The 26,721-nt window shown below is 41.9% G+C and overlaps 1 protein-coding gene across 2 annotated transcripts in view; it reads left to right on the forward strand.

The window, feature by feature from the left end:
- The window catches only part of LOC147718740 (sodium- and chloride-dependent neutral and basic amino acid transporter B(0+)-like), a 425,103-nt gene that overhangs the window by 155,922 nt on the left and 242,460 nt on the right, over positions 1-26,721 (forward strand). For both annotated transcript variants that reach the window (XM_086918726.1, XM_086918727.1), the window contains one exon: positions 19,964-20,057. In XM_086918726.1, coding sequence (XP_086774852.1) covers positions 19,964-20,057 — 94 coding nt within the window. The remainder of the gene's footprint in view (positions 1-19,963; positions 20,058-26,721) is intronic.

Consider the following 26,721-nt stretch of genomic DNA (forward strand, 5'->3'; position numbering starts at 1 on the left):
TATAGCTTTCCAGGATCTATTATTGCTTTCAAACTCATTTCTACCATTAACTGGAAAGAGGTTGAAAGCTCTAAAAATAGCAAAAATAGGCCATGTCCCAGAAAATGCAAAAACTGTGTGAAAAACTGTTGGTTCTCTGACAAAAGACTGTCATTCCCTAAAAGCTGAGAAAATTGAGATTTCAGCCCCACAAACCTTTTTTTGATAACATTTGCATGGAAAACCCCACAGGCTTTCATTTGCAGCCCGTTTTTCCAATTTTTCTGAAAAAAACTAAACTTTCACTGTATTTTGCGCAATTTCTGGGACCCCTCCAAGGGAATCCACAAACCCTGGGCACCTTTACAATCCACATGATGTTGGAAGAAAAGGATGCAAATTTGGCGTGGATACCTTATTTTGTCAAAACGTTACAGGGGCCTAAGCACGCACTACCTCAAATCGCCAAAAAAAGGCTTAGCACAGGAGGGGAAAAGGCCTAGCAGCGAAGGGGTTAAGGAATTTTTCTTGAACATTCTCACAGCATATATTTTTAAAGACCCTTCATTTAAAGTGTACAAGAATTAAAAATAATTGTTCATTGAATTATTATTTGAGTTCTTTCATATTCAAGTAAGAACATTCTCTTAGAAGGAAGTAGTTTATATATTTGTCATTTGCATTATATGGTGTGTTATTGAGGATGTACTTTTTATGGAATGTTCAGAAATAGTTGAGTATGTTTAAAATATTTTAGATAAACTTTTGTTTTTTTTTAGCAATCTTATTGATTGTTTTTTTTTGTCCTCTGTCATGCGATGAGTAACATTGAAATCACTGTTTGTAGTGAAATTCAATATATTCTGAGAACAGCAAAAAAGGCAAAGAAAATAATTGATTTAATGTTAGAATTATGTTGTGTTGTAAAAAAATATAATATTATATATTAGAACTGTATTTTTTCTTCTCTTTCACAGATCCTAATTCTAAAATATGACATTTTTCAGAAATTTTAATTATAAAAAACAACTGAAAAAAATGTTTAGGGTTTTTTATGTCTATAACTGTGAAGGTAAGATTAACTAAGCATTAATATGCACAATAGGCTGTGTTTGCACACCGGTGAAGAAAGGGGGTATGGATGGAGTAGATATGTGTGGAAACATGCTCTGTGGGCATTTTAAGTTACAGGATAAAGTTGCCTTGAATCCTGAGTGGGGGCCAACTAACCCACCAGATATGTCCAGAAAGTGCCAGAGTGTTGCATTGAAGAGAGGCGAAAAATGGGCCATAGCTTTGGACCACCTCTCTGCAACGCAGCTGTATGGTGTTCAATAGAGAGACATGGTGGGCTAGTCGGACCCAGGGGCTTTCAGGATTAAAAGAGACTTAATGTCTCCATTTAAAACATGTCACAGAGTGTGTTCACATATGTCACATCAGGCCCCATACCCTTCCTTCACCACTCTATAAACATGTCCTATCACTTTGTCAAAACCTAAGTACTTATCAATTTATCTTGTACTCTCTTTGCAGTACTGAAAGTAATCTACTTGTTAGTCATATACTTAAGGATTGGGCTGGCCACTAACCCTAGTACAAGTCAATTTCTTTATATACTATGTATGCAGACCTGTAAGAAGCTACAAAGTATTAATACACTCTTCAAAATACCCAGTTTATGCCTATGCAGTTTTGGAATCTCTCCGTCATAGGATCCCATGTGACCTGAAAAAAAAATATTCCATTGGTTCATAACATTTTTCATTGTATCTATTGAAGAACTGCAAGCATTTCAATTGTTGTACTTTAAGCATCTTTGGTGAGACATCTCTGTGCTTACATCCTGCCACTCTCATGCAATTTTTCAATCAATTAACTAGCAATATGTTCTTATTGTAACAGTCTGACAATACCTAAGCACTTATGGGGTAGATTTAGAAGCACCCTGTACCTGTATGTCACTTTTTGTAACATAGTGATGCTGCCAGATGGCTCCTTCATATTTACAAGGAGAGGAAAAGGCACTCTGTGTAGCCTTTCTTCTCCATTTAAATACAACCTCATCATACACACCACTTTGCGTTCAAGGGGCTTCCATATGTGTTGCTTTGGGTGTTTGCACACAACACTCATAGAACAAGACACATCTCCAGATTTATCAGAAATCATACATCTACAGATGTGTGTGAATGTTGCACCATCTTCGAGTTGGCGCTGGAACAGTGGTCCGTGGCAGCAGATGTGATTTTTCCTGGGAGCCAGCCGCCACACCACGAGCTACACGTCGGAGCTCTAATGATCAGTGGTCGATGTGCTGACCAGCAGTTTTCTCATGGCAATCTGGGACTGCTGTCTGTGTTGACGTTGGTAACTGACCGGGAGGGTAAAACACCGGGCTGCTGTATCCCACTTCTAGTCAGCAGGGGTGTGCGGGCTGGAACCTCTGTTTTGCTGCATTTGAGGTGCTGCTTTTTTATCCTCGAGGGACGATCAGCTGCTGTATCGAGTCGGGCTCGAGCTGACTTGCTCGGAAGGAGCTGCAGCCCATGTACTGTGAGACTGCCTGCAACACACCTCTACTGGCGGAACATGACGACGCGGGGGCAGAAAACTATTAAACTAAAAATGGCTTTGAATCAAGAAGGCTTAGAAAGAGACAACATAGAGAGACCAGCGTAGAAGCTGCCTAAAAAACACGGATCCCCTCCCTAAAGGTAAACGGGATGAGGGGAATACTAAAAAGAATCCTGGGAAGTCAGCAGGACTTAATGTCATAAAAGAAAGCATAGTGTCAGGAGGCGGGATTTCGACCTCCATTGCCAAAAACTTCTCTGTTATAACTAAGTCCCACCACAAACTTATAGACTCTAACACACCTGATGGGGGGCTCATTAATCCAAGTGGGGCTAACCTGGTGGCCAAGGGGACCGAGGAGCCAGATGTCGTGCTACAATCTTTTCAAACTGCCTCAGTCAATGCCTCAGGCAATGTTTCAAATAGTGCCAGGAGTGAGGTGACTGGGAAGAATATGGTAATGCTAACACCAGCTCCAGGGGTACCAAGATATGCCCCGGTCGCCGCAGAGGCACTAAGTTACACCCCAGTCATTCTAGACACTGCCACCAGTGCAGTAAACCCCTCCTGGCAGAATGAAACCGTGGGTAGTGATTATCTTAAGGAGGGTGGTTGCCTTGGACCAATAGGCCCGCAGACTCTGGATCTAGCTACTGAAAACTTTTCCTCAGTCTCTGATGGGTCATTGTCTGGCAAGGAGAATGAAGATGTTATGGTCAGCTCCTCCGAGAGCAGTAAACAAGAGGACAATGAATCTGACCCGACAATTAGAACCATTCAGTAAAAAAGAAAGTTAGGAGTAGAAGGCGGAGCCAGATAAAATGGAATTATTCAGACTCTCACGGATCATTCCCCCTGGAGGATTCCCCCAATCTCCAGACTGAGGAGAGTCCACATACAACCGCTGGAAGACCGGCTGAACCCTCTCTTTCTTCCATACTGGATTCTAATAAACAATTTCAAGATGAAGTAAGAGCCGACAGCCTTTCCGCCAAGGGGGCTTTTAAAAAACTCTAGGGTGGTATCAGGAATTTGAATAAAATCTGCACGGATATTGGCAATGGAGACTCAGTGGTTGAAGCCCGGACTGAGTCTTTGGAAACCGATATGACTAATGTGACAGAGCAAGGTTCATCTCATGCGGCTTGCTTAACTGACCTGATGTCCAAGCTGGAGGAGCATAAGAATAGAATGCGGAGAAACAATCTAAGGCTGCTGGGTATCCCGGAAGGCGTTAAGGGTGATGACTCCAGAGGGTATGTTGTTAAACTTCTCCGTGCCGCCTTTCCATCGGAGTCCAGCTGAAACTGGGACCAAGGGGTCCAGAGGGTGCACCTCTTTCAATTCAACATAAAGCTGCGAAGAGATGGTAGCCGTCCCAGAAATAAGAAACCCAGGGTTTTCTTTGTCTTTTTCTGGAATTTCCTTTTGTGGCAGATGGCATATGATCCAGCCAGACCAAATTCTCAAAAAGAAGTCAATGGAATAAAATTATTTTGTAAGCCTGACTTTGGCCATGCAACAGTTGAATGCAGGTGGAGGTTACGTCAACTGATTACACTCTTTCAACAGCAAGGTGCCCAAGTATACCTTATGAACCCTGCAAGGCTAAAAGTAATACTCAAAGGCACCACACAGGTTTTTTTGTCTGAGATTAAAGCTGAGGAATATCTGAAAGACATTGTGGGAAGAAAAAAACTGAACTAAGCTTATTTTGATACAGCCCTTATGGGCTTTAATTGTTACTTCCCTTTCTTTCTCCCATAATTGCTATAAATGCTTTACGCTCTACACTATATACTATACACACACACACACCTATTTTCTCTCTCTTTTGGAAATTATGGCTCTTTGTGTGATCAAACTGGTATCACAAAAAAAAGAGGGATTAAAAAAATGGGAAAAAGAGAGGAAAAAAATGGGGAAAAAAGAGACCGCCTTACAACTGATAAAACTACGTGTAGTCTGGCGGTTGGAGCTGACACATGCTCATACATGCTCACCATCATTCAGGCCATTCCTGACTGCCTGTTTTTGGGGGGTAGAGGGGAGGGGTTGGGGGTATTGCACACAAGCAGTGGTAGGAGAATTGCCGTTTTGGTTTAAACTTTTTGTTGTTTATTTTTGAAGGCTGTAGGAAAACTGATAGGAATGAAGAGAGATAAAAAACAACAAGTAGGCTGGTTGGGGAGCACTGATACAGGAAAAGGGACCGGGGAGGAGGGTGGGGAGGGGGAGGAGATGAGCTGGGAGGATGAGAAAAGCCTATTTAATCTGCATTTATCATATAGATGCCGGCAGGAGTATGATTTATTTTCTGATGATTTCATCGGGTTGATGCTTTTAAAACCTAACAACAAATATGTAAAACAAACGTAGAATCCTTTCGCTCAACATAAATGATCCCATGAAAAGGCATAAAACTGCTCAAGTCTTGCAAACAATGGGGATGGACATTGTCTGCCTTCAGGAGACGCATTTAGAACGAGCCAGGACATTTTTGCTGAACACTTTGGGCTATAAGAATATTGGGGCGACCTTGCAAGGGGCCAGGGTTAAAGGAGTTGGGATTCTAGTCTCAAAAAGATTACCCTTACTTAATCAGGTTACAGCTGATCCTCTAGGGCAGTGGGTGATAGCAGGATGCTCCATTCCTTCTCTTCCATCTAATATTGCTTTTACAATCTGCTCAGTTTATAGAAGCAACCTCGACGATCCAGGGGCAATTCATGAGTTAAACGAGGAGCTAGTACGTTGGCCATTACCAATCATACTTTACAGTGATTTAAATCTAAATTTGCCTAGTACCTGGAACTCAGAATGGGGCCTGGGATTATAGGGGTAGGAAACCTAAGGTTTTCCATGCTGTGTTAAATTTGATCAGAACCCATGGCCTGAAAGATGTGGGGGCAAAGCTGAAACCTAATCAGGACGGAAATACCTTGGATCTTGACTGCGCTATTGACACTGCTCCTCAACGTCTTTCAGATCACAACCCTCTTATTAATAATATACAGGGATTGGTGAATAGTGAGTCAAGCTCTAACTGGACCTTTGAAAAAGCTCTCTTATACGATAATGATTACCGAGAACACATGAAAAGCTGGATACATGAGTTCCTAGAGATAAATTCTGGGTCAGCCTCGATAATGGCTGTCTGGGACACACTAAAGGCAGGTATAAGGGGGGAGAAGTTCAGACTCTCCATTAGAAGGAACAAAAAAGAGAAAGCGCAGGCTGAGTCTTTACTCAATCAAATGATAGGAGCTGAAAGAAAACTAGTACAGGCTGTGCAGTTGGGAACCAGAATTGAAGAAGCACAGACCAACGTTGCGGTTGCTAAGGCAGAGATGGGGACAATATTAGGAGAAAGAACTGCAGCAAAATTGGCCTGAGCCCGAGAAAGCCTTTATGAATGTAGTGAACTTATCGGCCATCAATTGGCCATATCTACCTGACAACAGATAACTGCTAATATATTTTCTCCAATCCAAACGAACTCTGAAGGGATAACTAATGATCCTATAAAAATAGAGGAGGCTTTCAGAGAATTCTATGAGAAATTATACACAGATGAAACCACTAAGCCTAGAGAGCTCAGAGAATCGGAGATTAATAACTATTTAGATGCTATTCCGGTAGTTGAGCTCAATATAGAGGTAGCGACCAAATGGAAATCTCCCCAGCTTGGGAGGAAATTGCAACTGCTTTAGCAAGCCTCCCTGATGGCAAGGCTGCAGGAGAAGACAATATTTCAGTTGAATTCTATAAACTATTTTCACAACAAATAAAAGACCTATTTATAAGTGTAGTTTCTTCTATCTTCTATCTTTAATGGATTATCCCCACCGCAGTCTTGGTCAACGGCAAAATTAGTAATATTCTTCAAAAAAGACAAACCTCCTCGGAAATCTCCTCATACAGCCCAATAACCCTCATTAACACAGACTCCAAGATTTTTTTCTGAAATTCTTGTATTCAGATTGTCCTCAAATATTGAGTCTCTGGAGCCTGGGAGTGTACGCATGAGTGTGGCAGAGAGCTGAGAGTTGCGATTGTCAGAATGCCAGAGTTAGAGCCAGAACCAGAGCACCAGCACGCAAAATGGAGCCGCTGCTGCTGCTGTCGGTAAAGCCGGTGAAGCCAGTGAAGCGTGCCCCCAACGTCCTTCTAACGAGCTTCCAACCCCGGTTCCAGGCGACCGACCGGCTGCAGGCCACAGGTTATCTTGCTCGTTGTTTGTCCCGGCCGTCCCAGCCGGGGAAGCCGCGGAAGCCGCTGGAGCCTGCTGTAGCCGCGGAGAGCCGCCGGAGAACAGAAGTATTCCCCCCACGACCTGCCCCCCCCCCCTCATTGTCACCCGCATCGCCGCGAGGGGAACTCGGAGGAGGAGTGGAGGAGTGGAGGAATGGAGGCGGCGAGGCGGCATGGCGGCTGAGCTGGAAAAGTCGGTGAGCAAGGGGGGAGCAAAAGTAACCCTGGAATAGCAGTGAAGTGCGAACCGAGCCGCTCCTGCCTCAGTTGCCACCGCTAGCCCTTAGTTACAGGAGGCGAGGAGCCTGCAGAGGAGCCGGCTGAGGGGCAGAGGGCTAATGAAAGCAGGTGGAGCAGATGTCAACGGAGGTCACAGCTCAGGTTACAGCAGAGCGGTCAATAACCACTGAGGAGCACTGAGAGCAGTGAGCAAGGCGCGAGATCCCAGTGCCCCGTGCGTACTTCTGCCCCTGCCAAGGGAGCCAGTGGGGAGAAGTAGGGTAGCAAGAAAAGCTACCGCAAGTCAAAGGAGCAGAGGAGTTGAGGCGCTGAGCCTCCAAAAGGTCTGCTGAGAAGGCATTCCTGAGAAAGCGCCACTACAGCGCGATAAACTTATTGCCAAGAACCAGGCACCAGGCATCAATCATCCGGCGGCAGGAGCTAATGGCCTGCACCAGGAACGCCCATCCCTCAAGCCCCATCAGATCGGCCATTTGTCAAATACCAGCGACATTGCCGGAGGCTGCCACTGAGGTTGATCTTTTCGCCGTGTTGAAAGAATAAATATCCTCCCATCCGCTGTAACGGCCTTTACCAGCACCCAAGCGGCTATCCTTCTGATGGCTGCTGCTCAACTTTGAACTTCATCGCCCCTCCACACTGCCACCATTCATTGCTATATCCAACAGCTAGCCGTGATAGGCTGACGGGCGGGAATTCGGAAGAGCAGACAGGCTTGGAGGTAAGCGTAGGTGTTTGGGTCCGCCGGGACTGTTGGGTTGGCGGAGTGGGGGGTAGAGAGCAACACAAAAAGAACTCAGGAAGCAGAGCGTAGGGAAATTAGACAAGGGGAAAGAGCCCATTGGGGAGTTGCCGTTGTAGATTTGGCTGAAGTAGTGGAGTGGATGTGAGTGTAGGGGCTGAGTGAATTCACTTAAGCGCCAGAGGATCATAGTAAGTCAATAACATTTTAAGCCAGACTGTCAGTCTGACAGAACACCAGAGTCAGCCGAAACATTACTTACATCGGCAGGAGATTTTTAACATAACACGTAAAAATTTCAAAGTCAACCAATCGGTAGGAAATCATTTCGAACCACAGCCTCAGGACCATGAGGTCAGGAAAAATTCGACAAGTACCGACATATAAACACAAGAAAAGAGTGGCTAAAAAAGATCAAACTAAACAAGTAAGCAAAAACAAAACAAAGGAGACTGCTGGTAAGGAGCAAAAGAGCCTTATTTCAGTCACGTCCCCAGAACCTTTCAAGTTCGGGGAGAAAAACCTAAGGCACAAATTTCATTTACTAAAAGATCAAATGGCAGCAATCTATGTGAAAACAGAAGAAGAACAAAGTTTACAAAGCCCTCTAAAACCAATATACATGACTACACCGAGTAAGGGGGAATCAAAAGATCAGGCTTTTATATATTTTTTTGTTATTTTTATGGGGAGAAACAAAAAACAGGGAATTCAAAATGGCTCACCTGGAGCAAAGAAAAAAAAGGAAAAAATCAGGGTTTTTTGGGGCAATTGTGGTTGTCACCAGCAAGGAGGATGAGCTTTATGCTCTGTTCACCATAGGAGATGGTCTTACCACAAAAAATACATGTAATTCTGAATTCCCCAAACCGTGGTTGTATGCAAGGGATTGTCTCCCTTGCCTCTGGTCCCGATGGAGTGGGTTGCTTTCTGGAGGTAGTCGTTGAAGATTAGGGAGGGTTACTGGCCAGTTCTCTCATCTCTGCAGCAGAATAGTTGTTCGGATGCTTGAGCTGCATGTGTCTAATCATGGTATTATTACCAAAAGAATACTTTTTGTTCGGGTTCCCCCTTGAAAGTTCCATGCCACAGATTAGGCAAGTCACCTAGGCCGCATTGACTTTCTTCTTGCTCTCTGGGATTGAAAAGAACTCCCATACAATGTGTGGTCTTGGCTTGTATGGGGTATTGTCTTCTGGCAGCAACCTTCTCCCCTCCTCCTCCTCTTCTTCCTCCTCCTCCTCTTCTTGACTACCAATGTAATGTTGTGGTGGTCCTCTTGGTGGTGGTGGTGGTGGTGCAGATGCTCCAGCTGCTGCTGCTACTGTAGCCATTTTAAAGTACTAAATATTTCTCAAAGATGTTGAAACAGGTCTTCCTCAGTCAAAGGACAAAGTCAGAATAAGGAAAAAAGGTGGGGTCTTTCATCATTTGGGAAAAAAAACTGTCCTGAACCAATGAAAAGTGTTATTTTCAGGTCACATGACCAGGGCTTTCATCATTTGGAAACCAAAACTGTTCTGCACCAATAAAAAGTGTTATTTTCAGGTCACATGACCCGACGCGCTTAGGCGGCGCGCGTAAGCGCGTCGGATGTTTACGTTGTGCGATTGTATTCGCTCGAGTGCTTCCGGGTGCGCTTACGCCGTGCGTATCACGTGGACATGGCTACACGATACGTCACGATGATGTTTTCGTTTGCGGCAATAGCGCTAACGGGATGCTAAACGGAGCGCGCCCCGGGGTGCGCCGAAAAACTGCGCTTTCCGGTGCGCACACCAGGGTGCGTTCCGGGAGCGCTCCAGGGAAAGAAAAAAAAGAAAATAGTAATATATAAATATACAATATAGGATTCATTATAAAAAATATTACATTTCAGAGGTTTGAGGCCCTATATATAGTTAGGAATTAGCATTTTAAAATCCTATGAAATTCTCTGAAAAAACCATAGGTTTCACACCAGTTATAGTTAGGAATTAGCATTTAAAAAACCTATTAAATTCACTGAAAAAACCATAGGTTTCACACTAGTTATAGTTAGCTGGAAATTTTACTGACATAAAACCATTGAAATTCCCACGGTATAGTTAGTTGGACTCACTATAACTTGCGCGCCTGCAATGCACTGCTGATGACGTCACATATTACATCACTCATGACAGGGTCAGTGACATCACTCATGACATCACTGATGACACCATCCAGTGAATTTGTGTCTTTCTGTAAAATAAATATGTTTTACAAATGTATTGTAAAGGTCGATGGAAGAATACATTTTTAAATAAGTGTCTAAATGGATGTTTTTTTTTTAATAAAACTTGATTGGTTAACTGGCTTATTAAGTGTATCTTAGTGAATACATATATTAGCAAGTAATTTTTAAATATTTAAATATATGTATCAGTGTTTCACTTTGTGTATAAGTGGCTGCATGGGTTGGTGACTGACTCACTGTTTGTATGTGTTTTGAAGACAGCATATGTGCAGGACTGTATGGGTGGATGAGTGTGTATATGTGTGTGTTAGTGAGTGAATGCCTGCCTCACTAGTGTCTTTATGAGTAACTACATATGTTTTAATCTAGTATATGTGAGTATTGATGTATATAAGTAAGTATATGTGAGAGTGAGAGATTGAAAGAGTTCCTGTTTAAATAAGTATGTGTTTCTATAAGTGATTGTTAAAGAGAGTAAGTATGTGTAGGTTTCTTTAGAAGCAATGTGCTAGTGTGTGTATAGTTGTATATGCAAATAAATGGATGTTCAATAGTTTATTTGCATGTGTGAGTATGTGTGTGAGTAACTTTTGGATGACTGTCGGTGTGTAACAGGATGTATATGTGTATCACTACATATGATGAGTGAGTATATGGAAATGACTATATAGAACTGTTGCTGAATGAGTGGATGTGTATATAGATGGTGGAATTACTGAATTGGTTGTTGTAACTGGTATGGGTATCTCCATTTTTTTGAAAATGTTAGTTTCTATTTTTGAATATGTGTTTCAAGGGTTACATTACACTGAAAGGAGGTCTGTCAGTCTGTGACAAGGATGGTGTCATCAGTGATTTCATGAGTGATGTCACTGACCATGTCATGAGTGATGTAATATGTGACGTCATCAGCAGTGCATTGCAGGCGCGCAAGTTATAGTGAGTCCAACTAACTATAACGTGGGAATTTCAATGGTTGTATGTCAGTAAAATTTCCAGCTAACTATAACTGGTGTGAAACCTATGGTTTTTTCAGTGAATATATATATATATATATATATATATATATATATATATATATATATATATATATATATATATATATATATATATATATATATATATATATAATACATATTTAAATATCAAACCAAACTACATTCACTGGATGATGTCATCAGCAATGTCACTGACCATGTTATGAATGAAACTAGCTATACCTGAGGAATTTCAATGGTTTTGTACGAGTGAAATGTCCAGCTAACTATAACAGCCCTGAAACCTACGTTGTTTTCAGTGAATATATAGATAGATAGATATGTGTATATAGATAGATAGATAGATAGATAGATAGATAGATAGATAGATAGATAGATAGATAGATAGATAGATAGATAGATAGATAGATAGATAGATAGATAAATAGATAGATAGATATACAGGTTATGTTTCTTTATTAAGGGACATATGTATTGTACAAACTGAGAGTACATAGGAGTGTAGCATAACCAAAAGCATGAAACAGGAAATAAGCATGGCATAGCGTTCAAAGTGATCGAGAGGCATGTGTGAAGTCCAGCAACAAAGACAATCTCAACCTCTACCTCCTTAGAATATTTAAGATAAACCTCAGTCCTGTCATTAAATGACAACGGAAAACAAACATTTTAATTCTCTCCTGCTAATAAAATTTAAATATGTTCTCATTTGGAAAATTAGCAGAGACTGCACCTTATGTGACTTTAGCTGAAATAGATCAATATCAATATAATCAACAAAGGCACAGGACTTCACATCCTGTGATAAAAATATCAAGTGGGACAGAAATCTGACTACACTTAAAGCCCTGTAGTCCAATCCAATCTAAATGTCCTAACTTTAACTTGCAGAAGGCACTTGAGCTAACCGTCTTCCTGCAGCAAAAAAAACCAAACACACACGCACCCACGCACACACACGCACACACACACCCACTGAGATGGAGATTTTGTACAGTATAGAAGAACAAGGGTACAACAAGTTTGCATATTTACATAAGTTCATGGTACAAGCAGAATGAAAAGAAATTTTCAAGGATTCCTCATCAACTCAACTTGAGGGGATGAAGTGATTCCTGATCATTGCTGAAAATTTTATACTTTGGAAAATGGTTTCATCCAGAATTAAAGAGGTCCTCTCAGGAGATCCCTAAGTTAATATGCCTATCTGTCAAACACCCTATATAGCAGATGCAAAACTTATCTTTCGCTCACTTTTCTGGTCACAGTGGCAACATGTAGAAGTCATTTGACCGACTGTGAGCTCATCTGCTGTGGACAAGGTTTTGGTCAAATAATGCAAATGTAAATAAAAATATGAATACAGCTATGAATCAGATGTCCACGTTCTTAACAATTTGGGATCCTCTTTAAGAAGTTTAAGTAAAGGTCAAAGTAATCCAGGTAAGTCCTTGTGGCGACCTGAAAATATGAAACTTTGGAAAAATCCTTATATTCTGGAATGTAGGGTGGAATTTGGATCACTATTTCAATTATAATTCACATGTTTCTCACACTATATATTTGAATTACTTTGAGTTCTGTTTCCCTTAATCCTTACTTAAGTGATTATTTGTTTCGTCTTTTTCATTCTTAATTTTTTGTAAATCTTAAACTCAGTCCATGCTACCTAAGCATGAAACATGTATACTTTATAGAAACCTTTTGTTTGTCTCTGTGCAGCCATCTGGCAAAGGGATGAGGAGGTTTCTAGTTAGTCCACAATTCCTTTGTAAGATAAACATGGCATCATAAAGATATCACAACCGCTCTTAATGTACCTTTTCATTTTCCATACCATATCACTCTCTTTTTCCGCATCTCTACCTATCTCTTTCTGTTTCTCTCTCCCTTCCGCTCTCTCTTTTGTTGTCTTCAGGCTATATATTTTAATATGAGGTTATATCTCATTTGCATTTGCATTCAGTGGCGGCTGGCAGAGACCAGCAGGGCAGGGGGAACGCAATATATATTTTTTAAAACACATACCTCCTCACAGCCTCCGTCATTGCTTCGTTTGTGACAAATCCTGGAAGCAGGAAGCACCCAGGTACCTCTAAGCCAATCACAGCGTTGTGATTGGTCTGAGATTTGTGGTTTGGCGATCAGACGGGGACTGGGAGCCTGTCTATTTTCTCAACCCAGGCTGTGTATTACAGCCAGGTGGAGAACATGTTAAGTTTACATTGCTGTTTGACGTTATTCGCCCTTACAGAGTGCCCACCACTCCTCTTCCCAGGCTGTGACACCAGCCCTGCCCGTCCCTAACCCAGCCCCCTTGCTACAAAAAATAAAATCATAATAATTATTTTGTTAATCCTTTTTCCTACTCTGAGAGCAGTGGGGAGACGCTCATCCACATTAGCTGGGGAGCCGCCCATGTTTGCAATTCCCTTTGCACTGCCCCGTTTCTTATAGTTCTTTGATTGTTGAGTCTCATTTTGACATCTCCTTAGTTTTGATTAGTTTCCATTGTTGGTTGTCAGTCTTAATCTACATACTGTAGTCCCTTGTGCTTATAATTTCTATGTTGACACTTCTGAATACATCCTCTCAATGCTCCACACATAGCAATGTTGCTCCTTTGCAGAAACCATCTATGGGAAATAACTGTGTGATGCCAACGTCACAAAACCTAGGAAGTATAGTAGCACTTAAATCACTGAATGAAAGTTGAAATGCATTTCTAGTATCCACTTTAGAAGTATTGTAGATGGGTTGTGAGCTTTATTCATGTGCTTCAGTGACACTTTCTGTATAGCTTCATGATTTACTTATCAGTCTTGCATGGAACATAAAATTTTGGCAGACGTGAAAACCTAAAATGCACAGCTGATCTAAAGTCATTTTTAGGACCCAAAGTGGCTTCCAGTTTGCTGTGTGACTGTTGACAAAGTTACCGTGGCAAGCTCTTTAAATAAACTGTGGAAACACAAAGGAAATGCGATAAGACCTCGTCCTTTTTTGATAGAACTCCTATTACCTCCCTCTTTTTATCCAGGCTTTTGATTTATATACCATTAGAAATTGATGAGAGAGTATCCAGGGCTTTAAGCGGGCCGGGTCTCACCGGTGCTGAGCACCCGCATTTTTTAAAGGAGGCCTCGAAATGGGTCTCTATCGGGCTCTGTTTTGTGCCCTGGCCCAGGTGGTCCGTTTTTTCTGGACTGCAGTGACAGGGGAAGGGCAATCCTTTAAAGAGAGTCATTTTCTCTCTGGGTTTCGTTCTCTTTTCGAAATGTAGGAGCAGCAACATTGTTGTGGTGTCACCAGGGCTTTAAGAGGAAGCTTTTTCAATATTATATACCAGCCATAGTTGCTGCTTATTTATCTTATGCAACTAATAACCATTGGCAAAGCCAATAGTCCTGATTTGTTGTAGTTATGATGTTACTTATTGTATCTTATATCTGGATGCAATAGCAGAAACAGCAAAATACAAGTCGGGCGGCACACTGTGCTAAGCACAGAGTTTTAGCTCATGTGTTTTTAAGCCACGCCCTTAATAACATCGGCCATGCCCCTCTGAGAGACCCCTCAGTTTTTTCATCCCACTTAAAGCCCTGAGAGTATCTATTCCCCATGATTGATGCATTTATTTGAATTTAGGAGACTCAGGGTAGTTATTTACTCTTCAATTACTGTTACATGAACTTTCTCAAATGGCCCACCACAAACCTATCCATTTTTATACACCTATACATGCATTTGTTAATTCCATTGCTTTACTTGGTAACTGAGTATTGCCATGCACTGCTTAGTTCTCTGTTGCTGTTAAAACAACAAGAGTGTATTGTCTCAATGGAGATTGCAGAATAAATTCTTGTTTGTTTGGTTCAGTCTTTGCTAGTACTCCTAGGTTGCAGTTTGCATGCAAAAGCAGCGTTTTCAAGGTTGGGGTCCTACTTGTTTGGGGTGAGGGTGGTTATTGGAGTGTTCTTACTAGGTAATTTATGGCCCTTCGGGAGGAAGGGGATATCAATACTGGTTAAAAAGTATAATATAAGGAAGACCTCTTTAAGTAATTGATATTTGTCATACCTCCAGAGGGAGTGTGGGCAAGAGAGAAAATTATTGGTCACAGGACAAAAGGTTAAATGTTCACTTTGACGTAGGAAGTAAAGTACTGGAGAGAGGCTTTGAAGTGAAGATGTAAGTGAGTACAAAACGTGCAAGGTTCCATTGGAAAGATGAGGCAGAGAGAGAGAAATATATAAATAATTGAAAGGACTTAATGGGGCAGGAGAAAATAAACCAGAAGCAGTGAGAGTTAAATCTGAATATTTATTATGCTAGAGGTGCACAATGACACACAGCTGTCAACTGAAGAGGTAGCATACATAATGTTTATGCTGTGATGTGACGAAATATTGAAGAGTGTGGGATATTTCCAAAAGTTTGAAGAGCAGGTAGAAGATGATTGCAAGGAAGCATGATGATTTTGCCTGATCAATGGTGGAAGTTAGTGAGGCAGCATCTATTTAGTGCATCAAGAAGAGCAAGAGGGGACCCCAGTAGTTCCGAATAAGCAAATAATATTTTATACCTAATGTAGGGTACTGTGAACCATCATAGGGAATAGGTGATAAGAAATATTTAGGGACCTCAAAGAGCGGCCTAAGATTTAGCAAATTAATGGGATAGAGCAGTAGTTCTTAACCTATACTTCGCGGACCCATTGGATCTGTGAAACTTACCAGGGGGGTCCTAAACTGCTTAGCAAATTAAATATTAATAAAGTACATATACATAGGAAAGCTAAATTTAAAATTCCTCTGTAAAGGAATTTGAAATTGGAAGGTTAAAGTTAAGTTGGTATCCTTATCTTGATTTGTGAGAAGCAGTGCAAGTACAGCAAAAAGAATCTTGTATAGACGACTTGTGGCCTCAATTGAATCAGCACTGATATGCACTGACAAAGAGTGCATGCATTGTGAGCAAAAAAGACAAAATGACAGCCAGAAGTGTGCATATTGCTTCGTCTTTCAGAAATAAAAGAACTTTTGAAAATTCCAACCTTCTCAATAAAATTCTGTGAATTAAATAAAACTTTCATAATTTGTGTGTTTGTTTTATGCTTAGTTTTTTTTATTTCTGTATTGTTTTGAGGTTCAAATAGTAGATATTACTTTACTGGGGGTACTCTGCTTCCAGGATTGATTCATGAGGGTCCACAGATATCAAAAGGTTAATAACCGCTGGGATAGCAGATTCTTCTGAAAGGCAGCAATAGATGAAAGCATCTGGTTTTCTTGACTGCTGTGGAGGCAGCAGTCAGTGTTTCAAATGGGTGATTCTTGTTTGTCCTGTGGATGATGGAAAAGTCAGAGATTTAGGAACTACTGTAGTAAGTGGAAGACTCTAAGGGCCCGATTCTAATGTAATTCCAAAAGCATTCCGACCGAATGCATTCCGGAATGCTCTCCGAATGACTCGGCTCGGGGGACTAAGCAATTTGGATGCATTTGGATGCTTCCGGATACGAGCCGGTTGGGCTCCCATTGACTTCTATGGGAGCCTGTGTTCCGAATGAGAACACAGATTCCCATTGAAGAAAGGGGTGGCTGGGGAAAACCTTGCACCCTGTGGCGGGCACCCCTTGGTGCCTGCCACACTGTGCATTGTTCGAATGGGGGGGTCCCCAGGGTACCCCACGGGCCCGATTCAGAGGGCCCTGGGTGAAGGGGGCCTGCTATGGGCCCTTAAAGACCAATTCAGGCAGCCGATTTGTTACAGAGAAAGCAATTCGGAACGGCTGTTTGAATCGGTCCTCGTACTTGCTCACTCGGAAAACCGAGTCCATAGAGGTGTACGATACGCCGCTGAAAGACGCAATCTGCCCAAATTCTTTTTGGAACCAATTCAGTGAGCTCTAACAGTTTCCAGGCAATGATATCGGTAATTGGGAAGTGTGTCCAATTCGGCCAAAAACAAGGGTTCCGGATCGGGTTCGTCAAACACGAATCTGATTCAGAGCCCTTCTGAATGACATCGGAATTAGGCCCTAAGTTGTGGTCACAGGCAGCAAGAGAGTGGTTTTAGGTAAGGAGATATCCCTTTGGGTACTCTTGAGCTACATATTGAGTATTTTTTTAGAAGAGGTGCTCCCATCCTTTGTATTCACATTATACTTTACTCTGGAATTCAAAATGATCACCACTTCGCCAATACTTATGATGCCACTCTAATGTTCCCTACTTAGAATTATACGACTAATTACAAACTCCTGGTTCCCCTCTCCTCCACTTGTAACTCTCCACATTCCAATTAGCTACACTACAACCTATACCTTCATTGCTGCCATAAGAAATCACCTATGTTAAACTTCATTTCACCACCCATATAAATATCAACAAGATCATCAGTCTCTATAACCCATCCCTTTCCATTTAAAACTAATTCTGCATCTACAGAAACCAGTCAAATACTTAAAAAGTAAAAAAAAAACGATATTTTATTACAGATGCTTTGACATTTTGCTCTCTCTTTAATTAACTTTAGAACAGTCACTGAGACTTGGACATCAAAACATACCACTTTTTCTTGATGTACACAGCATTTTTCCGTCCATAAAAATCGGGCGGTTTGTGAACAGAAAAATGCTTTTTTAAATCTACAAAATTATAAATTTGATTTGGTAACTTGTTAAAGAATTACATTTTGCATTTGCAATTCGATATTTGTAAGGGGGTGGTTAGGGCGTCCCTTCCAAATACCGTATTGGTACGGTATGCATTACTGTTCTGCAACCGAATTCTAGTTGCAAAACAGTAATGCTTTACAGCCAGTTTAAAACTGGTGGTAACCCATTAGCAATGGCTAAGGGGTCCTGTAGGATGCAAATAATTACATTTTTAAAGAGCAGGCAGTGGTCCCAAGGACAACTGCCTACTCTTAAAAAATTAAACTTCAAGGTTTCATTTTTTTTTTAAATGCATCCAGATTTCTTTTTCAAGAAAATATGCTGAATTTAAATAAAAAAGATTCTTTTAATAAAAAGCAATCACAGATGTGATGGCTGCGGTTCCTAATGGGTTGCAAACTGCGACCTACCTCATTAATATTCATGAGATAAGCCAATTTGCAACCCATAAGGAATCCCTAAATGAAACTTAATAAGTTTTATATGTTAGGAATACCGATTTCCTAATTGCGATTTGGAGAGTTTTTCCATTAGGAAATTGGTATTCCTAATGATTGTACATCTGGCCCTCTGTCTCCCTCATGGTACTCCTGCATTCTCTTCTACGTGTACTTCTGATTCTGCATCCTCCCTTACAGGAAGTCCATCCTTTTGGAGGCTATTCTTTCTATTGTAGACTCCACTCACAACCAGCCTTACCCTCCCTTAAAAACACTTTTTGCAGCCACATCAAAGGCCTACCTTTGGTGGTCACGCTCATGCACTTCTCCTTGAAGTCCAGCCTATGGCCCTACAAAACAATCTATGGGACTGTTATGGTCCACTTTGCTTCACCCGAGCTACAGATCTTCCATAACCTGAACATAATTTCTGCCCTAAGTCCACCTTCTGTATCTAAGACTGACACATCGCTTGATTGAACCTGCTATGGCTACTTCCTAAATACCATGGAAATAAAATTTACAATCCACTCACTTGTATATTTCTGAACCCTGGTAGTTAGCAATATATTTTACCTTGGGATTGCTCCCTCTATATTTTATCTTAAAACCTCCATGTATTTTGTCTTGTGAGGAGCAAATGCCAGGCATCCATGTATCCCATTTATAAAAGACAAAGTTCAGACATCTCAACTCATAAGTGCAATCTACCAAAGCAGCCCACATTAAAAGCACATTAAAAGGACACTGCAAAATTGGCCCACTACTATGACTGCTTCACCTACCTCTGTTCCCAATATCAATCTCAATCAATCAATCAATCAGCATTTGCATAGCGCAGCACTGTCACTGCTAGGGGTATTCTGGGTGCTGTGGGCGTGATGTCTCCATTGAATATCTAGGTCTTGAGTTTCTTTCTGAAGTCTGCCAGGGAGGCTGCGGTTCGGAGATGAAGGGGCTGGTTGTTTCAGATCTTCGCAGTAATGTAGGAGAAAGAGCGGCCTTTGCTTCGGCTGCGACAGATGTAGGGTGTTTGTGCATTGACAAGTGAGGAGGATCAGGTGTTTTGCAGGTATAAAGAAATTTAGTTGATAGTCCTTGATCAAGGAGAGCTTTGTAAACATGAGTGAGGATCTTCAACTGGCATCTCTTCTGGATGGGGATACAGTGGAGGTTTCTGCGGTGGGCGGTGATGTACATCTGTTTGTAGTGGTCCAAGATGAGTCTCACTACGGCATTCTGTATAGTGTGGAGTCTTCTGAGGAGCGGGGTGGAGATGTCGGCGTAGAGAGCATTGCTGCTGTCGAGGCGGCTGGTGACGAGGGCTTGAGTGACGGTCTTTCTGGTGTTGACTAAGAGCCATCTGAAGATTCTGAGGAGCATGTGAAGGGTGTGGCAGCAGGAGTATTTGACTGTGTTGACTTGTCGTTTCATGGTCTGTTCACTGTCAAGGACAATGCCTAGGTTGTGTGTCTGGTCAGTTGGTGTGGGTGTTCTGCTGGCCACCAGCTGTGGCCCCCAACACAGGTGTTCTTCCCAAAGTCCAGTACTTATGTCTTGTCAGAGTTGAGTTTAAGGCAGTTGTCCCTCAGCCATCTGGCTACGTTGATCTTGGCATCAATATCTATCCAATACAAACTCATTGTTAGCAAGTTTAGGTTGAAACATTACTGTAAAATGAATAATACACTTAAAAAAAGATACACATTCTTCACAACATGAAACAAAACTGGAATTACAATGTAATAGATTTAATGATAAAGGATATGCTATACATAAACATTGACAGGAATTAAATATTAAATTATGCACATCAATATGTTTCTCTTTATACAGGTCTATGTAATGAAACAATAAATCATGTGATGGGAAATACATCATGCAGAAACAGCTCTGAAGGACTGGAACTCCCAAGCCAGCAGTATTGGACGTAACTACCCATTTTATTTGACATTTATTTTATATGCCAATAAAATAATACATAAATACGCTCTTGAAAAGAATTTCTTGGATACAGGTGATGTCGCTCCCCACGTTGTTCTCTTGCGCGACTGATGGAGAGGGAGATGTGTGTATCCCTATCCAGTTTTAGTGCTTCTTGCTGAACCTGTTTCTCTTTAAAGCACTCTAAATGACAAATTCAGCATACACATCTAGAATTCATGTGGGTCTTCAAGAATGACAGACAGAAAAGTCCTAACACTTCAAAGTTTATTTTCAGATATTAAAACAATGAGAGATCAAGTAATACAATCAAAATCAATAATTTAATAAATCAGAGTAAAAAGGTCTGTTAAAGTACAGAATCAATCAAAGAATATAGTGAAGTTCAGATATGCAAAATATAGAGTATATAATGAGAGAGCAATCCGGCATTGAGTTGCTTCTAAAAGACAGTAAGAAAAAGCCCATAATATATCCAAAAAGAAGGTACATTTATAGGATTCTGAACAAAGGATTACATTTAGTACAGTTGTACATGGTTCCCACAAAATAGACAAATCAGAATTAAACAGAGTGAAAGAGTTCGAAGGAAATACATTTTAAACATATCTCATAACTCTACAACATGGAGCTTCTCATGGACACTACCTTTTCTACAACAAATATTGCTATATTTTATGGGAATCTGCTAAAACAGGTGAAAACCATCGACATGTGCAGTTGTGCTGAAACAACAATTTAATATTGCTGTGAAGGTCATTGTCCTGCCTGTGAAAACACATTCAACGTAATTTTACTGAAAGTGAAACTATGTTTTTATCCACATGGTAGAGGGCATTGGCAGCAAAAATCACAAATAAGATGCAGTAATAGTTACATTTTCGCTAGTGAAATCTATTTATTTTCAGGCAAGAATACTTTGGTTAAAACTAAGGGGCTTATTCATGAGATTCCTGCGCCACTTTTGCACCACGTAGAGTGGTAAATGCATGACGCAGGGCTCGTAAAAAGATTTATGAAGCCATGCAAAACCTCCCTGTGTGGCTTTGAGTGGCCTCATAACTCATGACTCGGTTTTCCGTTTTTAAGGATTTTTACATATAAATACAGACGGAAAACAAGTTTTCATTTATCTGTATTTATATATAAAACGGGAAAATACTAGTATATTTTGCTGTGCTTCCGTCTTGTGTCTCCCCTTCCTTAGAGGGTTAAGAGGTGACAGCTTCCCGGGTGCACAGAGAGCTGCCAGTCGCACCCGAGTACTTCACAGGTCTTTGAAAGACCATTTATTTGTTACTGAGGCTTTATTGTTATTTCACCCCTTTTAGAGCACCTGCCAGAGTCAGATTAGGACGGTCTGCGCTCCCTGATGAAATTAGCAGGTCTGGAAAGCAGCATCAGCTGCCTCTGGGGATGCAGAGCTGGTGCTTGACACGTGGATATAAAAAGTGCGCCCCCTCCCCCCTTTCTAGACGGCAAGCTACAACTGTTCTTCACATCTTGTGGTCCCTCTACAGCTGATCACTTTCCCATGCTTGTGGGTACATCAGCTACCCTGTTCTGTGGTGTGATATCCGTGAGAGCAGCAGTCACTGGCTTGTGTGTAATGTGACTGCAATCAATAAGTGACTAGCTCTACTAGGACTCGTATTGTGAGGTGCACGGATTAGCAATGTAAATAATTTGACGGCCCTGTACTACACTACACACCTTGTGGAAAGCAGAAACCCTTTGTATAAGTACGTGTGTGATTTGGGGGTGATGGCCTAGCTGGAAAGAGATCCACTGGGGGATCAACATCATAGACGCTGCACAGGTCATGATGGGCACTGGGTAAAATGCTTTCTTCGCTGGTTCAACAGGATTGCCCTGTCAATATGATATGTGAGGGGAACCCTCGAGGGAGAATGGAAGTGGTGAAGCAAGGAGTGGTGGTTGAGGGAGCATTGGAGGAGGTAGAAGAGGAGAGAGAAGCCGAGGCACAGAAGGGTGCCCTTTCTCAGTGTTTCTTGAGCTTGTGAACTGGGAGACACTATTTTGCTCTAAATTTTACACGACGTTCTCTATGTGGAAAATCACTTTAAAAAATTGTGTTTTAACAATTAACTATGTACATCACACACTGTGTCATTTTATTTTTTAAACGCTTTCATAATATCTTAAAATGTTTGTTGCATTCCAACAGGCAAGCTGCATGAAGGGAAATGAAATGTTTCATTAAACAACACAGAGTGCATGTGCATTAAATAATTACAAAAGATTCTAAAGCGTGTCACGCATGACGTGCACTGTGTGCGCCAACTTGTAGTGTCAGGCGTGTATTAAACAAAAAACGAACTATCACACTGAACACAGCTCTGCACGTTTGTATCATGGGAATTCAAGCCAATAGGCTTAAATCTTTTAAACAAGAACAAAGAGTGGGGGTTAAGTTCTACCCAACAGCAATCTTCCTTTCTCCCCAAGGAGGAGTCTAATTACCCAACATGAGCTGTGTCCTGCCTGCCTCCAGGCCTTCGACAGAGATCACACATTGGGGCTTATTTACAAGCTCCTTGCGTTGCATTGTCAATTTAAATAAATGTGGAAAAATGCTAGCTGTAGCGTCATCTTTTGCTTGTGGCAAAAGTAAATGTGGATAAATACAGAGAAATGCCCAAAAAATAAATATGGATGAATACAGAAGGAAATGGCAAAAAATAAATACCATAAAACCGGGAGCAATGCAAGGAGCTTGTTCAACATTTACATGGCCCCGCTCGCACATGTAGCCCGACAGCAGGATCTCAACATAATCTCCTACGCCGACGACAATTAGCTGATCGTCTCCCTCACCAAAGACCCCATCACTGCCAAAGCCAAAATCCACGAAGGAATGAAGGCCGTCGCCGACTAGATGAAGACCAGCCGTCTGAAGCTGAACTCAGACAGACGGAGGACCTCATCCTTGGCTCCAACCCCTCAGCCTGGGTCGACTCCTGGTGGCCGACGGCACTGGAGGCAGCCTCGACACCCACCGGCCACACACGCAACCTGGGAATCATCCTCGACTCAACGCTCTCAATGACCAAGCAAGTCAACGCCGTCTCCTCCTCCTGCTTCAACACCCTCCGCATGCTCCTTAAGATCTACAGATGGATGCCGACAGATACAAGAAAGGCAGTCACCCAGGCCCTAGTCAGCAGCAGACTCGACTACGGAAATGCCCTCTACGTGGGAGCCCCGACAAAGCTCATCAAACGACTACAACGCATCCATAAAGTCTCGGCACGACTGATCCTCAATGTCCCACGCCACCGCCACATCACCCCCCACCTGAGAAACGTGTACTGGCTCCCCGTCAAAAAAAGGATATCCTTCAAGCTCCTCACCCACGCACACAAGGCACACCACAAGAGCGCCCCTCCCTACCTCAACCGAAGGCTCTCCTTCTACATCCCCAACCGCCAGCTACGCCCTGCCGACCTTCACTCGCCACCATCCCGCACATCCGAAGTACAACCACCGGTGGGAAATCCCTCTTCTACCTCGCCACCAAGACACGGAACACCCTCCTACTGAGTCTACGACAGACCCAAGACCTGCTGACCTTCAGGAGGATACTCAAGACCTGGCTCTTCGATTAGTAGCGCCCCACCCCAAGTGCCTTGAAACCTTCGCGGGAATGTAGTGCGCTTTACAAATGATTGATTGATTGTTTGATTATCTCATACAAGAGGACCTCAAAATACATGAATTCAGTTTGTGCACTGTACAAAATCTTATCCTGTGTTTGATTTTCAAAAACTAAAATTTTGTCCATGTAAATTAGCAACCTAGGCCACTGAAAGGGTGCACATAGCAACTGACTTGCCTCGAGAGTGGACAGAAGCATGAATGTTTCTAAATTTATGTTTGAAAACAAACCATTCCTTTTAAACAAATACATCTGAGGTACTAAGTGAAACATGTCTGTATATTAATAAAATAGACTTTTTTAATTTAATTTTCCAGAGACTTTATCATACATTTTCACGTTTGCGGCAAGATGTCTTTAATAAGAAGGTGCTCCTAAAATTAAGCGTTGAAGGAAACCCTAGTTACTTTCTTTCTTTAATTTCAACTAACCTATAAATTAAGATGTACCCCTTTATTTAACATCTATTTATTATTATTGCTGGATCAAGTAAAGAGCAGCCGAGTGCTGCTGGTGACAAGGAGGCCACGTGTAAAAGCCAGGAGGGCCAAAACAGCCCGAGGCCAGTACTTTGAAAATCACTGCTCTAGTGCCATATTAACCGAAAATGCAGTAAAAGCTACAACAATAATTAGGAACGTGTTCACCAAAAATATAAAACTCCCTTCCAGTTGTGCACACTTTGACATTAGTCTAACTTCTAAAAAAACAAAATCGGCATACTACTGAATATTCATCTGTTTCATGTATATTTATTCATTATTTCCTTAAAACACCAGTCAGGCTGCATGATGTAAGTCTGAAAATAAATATAAGTTAGGCCATTTGAAGCGCTTTCCCTGCAAATATACGTAATATTGAGAAATTAGGTTGATTTATTTGCTTGATTGATAATTGTCATATCTATCTATGTTATTGTTTTATCAAACGAAGAAAGTATATGTGTAGGCAATGTGTCCAATTAGTGATAAATTACATGTATGTCCAAGATATACAATTTCATTTTTGCTGTTTAAGTTTTTACTTTACTTAACCTTTTTACATCTTGGGCAGCATCTCATGAAAGGGGCACTGTGAGTTCTGGGTTAAAACGTGTTCTTGGCCACAGTTTTGGGCCGACGCATGTTTTAAATAGTTGATGAGTTGTAGCAGTGCCACTTTACGACTTTAGGCAGTGGTAAATGGTTTGCTGCTGTTGGCTTGAATTGTAGAAGCTTTTGTTGAGATATTTAAAGAGAGCAACAGAACACAACATAATAACAGGGACAAAGCAACACAACAACACAGTTAAAAGAAAACAGTTAAAAACACAACACTAAATAAACCAAACAAATCAGGACAAGAGCACATCAGCACAAAAACCAACAGAACACAGCACCACCACAGCAAAATGCCACACAATAAATGGTTTCTTCTCACACCTTACACACTGGCACAAACCTCTCAACAATATCACTTTGCGTGGCTTTGCATCGCCTCATAAATATGGAGTAAGACACCAGTGAGGCCTTCCATGGTTGCTGCAGTGGGCGCTGCAGTGGGTTTTCCAACTCAACACAGATGGATTTTTTTTAGAAATGGGATTTCTGGTTGGCTGAGGCTTGCGCCAAAGTCAGGCAGAAACCACCACTCTAGTTAGGGCAAGGAAGTTACACTCCAAAGATAACCCCTGCTCACCCCCTTAGCAACGTGACATGAGCAGCAAGGCTGATCCCGGAGGCAATGTAAGTTAAGTATTTACGCAAGCACCCACCAACAACAACATCCCAGGCCCCCCACAAAAGGAACTCCACACAAGGTATATGTACAAATAGCCTTTGTATTTACCAAACACATTAGATAGTAAACACACACTTTACAATGTGCCAGAGGCACGGGCAGAATTTACAGGGGATTATATACATGGGACAGGGCCACATGGACCACTGTCAGGAATAAGCACTTATAGAACTTTCACTTGGTAGGAATAAGGTTTAGCACATAGAACATATGATAACTGTAGCACCAAATAACAAATGTAGCACACAACTAGTAACCTCTGGTAAAAGGTAAGTACTACCTACGCAACCCTAACCACCTTAGGAAACTATCACGCAGGGAACCATGAACTCACTAGCATAGCTATATTAGGAAAAACAACCACCTAAGCATAAAAATACATTTAGGGGTATAGGCCAAAAGCTTTACACATGATGCATAAAAATACATTCAGAGGTTTAGGTAAGACACATGATGCATAAAAACACATTTAGAGGTGTAGGTAAGACACATGATGCATAAAACCACATTCAGAGGTGCAGGTAAGACACAGTTGCGCAAAAGATCGCATAGGGCATAAACATGTACCCCACACAAGGGCACAACACAGAAACTGCCCCCCAGGCCAAGTGGCCTCTCAGGGGCTGAAACGCCCTGTGTCCACAATGTCAGGGCAGGCTGCGCAGACAGCAAAAGAAGATTGCGCAAAGGTTCCTAAACGGAGCAGCTGCCCACTAAGTGCTGGGCAGCTGGAGATAGGAATGTGGCCTGGGCTCTCACTAGCCCCGTGAATAAATTGGCCACGTTGGAGCCCTCTGGCTCGAGAAACAAGATGCCCCCTGGAACCTCGTGGGCTCAAAGAAATATTGGGGCCTCAGGAGCCTTGTGGCTCTAAACAGTTATGTCCCCAGGAGCCTCTTGTGGGCTCTGAACACAACAATGCCACCGTACCACATGGGAGCCACGTAGGCCCTAAACACCAAATGCCCCCGCACGTTGGGGCCTCTCAGGGACCCTTATATTGACAATGTGGCCCAAAAATAAAAGTAACACTGTCAAGAGGGGAGGGGCTGGCACCGGCAATGTGCCCCGACAACCCCGGGAGCCTCGTGGACTCTTAATACGAGGAATGCCCTTACACGTTGGAATCCCGCTCGGGTACTCAAAAGAAGAATCACAACTTGCCCCCACTTCCTCCAGTGCCGTGGGCTGC

This window comes from Lissotriton vulgaris, chromosome 4_1 (assembly GCF_964263255.1).
Source record: "Lissotriton vulgaris chromosome 4_1, aLisVul1.2, whole genome shotgun sequence".
NCBI lineage: Eukaryota > Metazoa > Chordata > Amphibia > Caudata > Salamandridae > Lissotriton > Lissotriton vulgaris.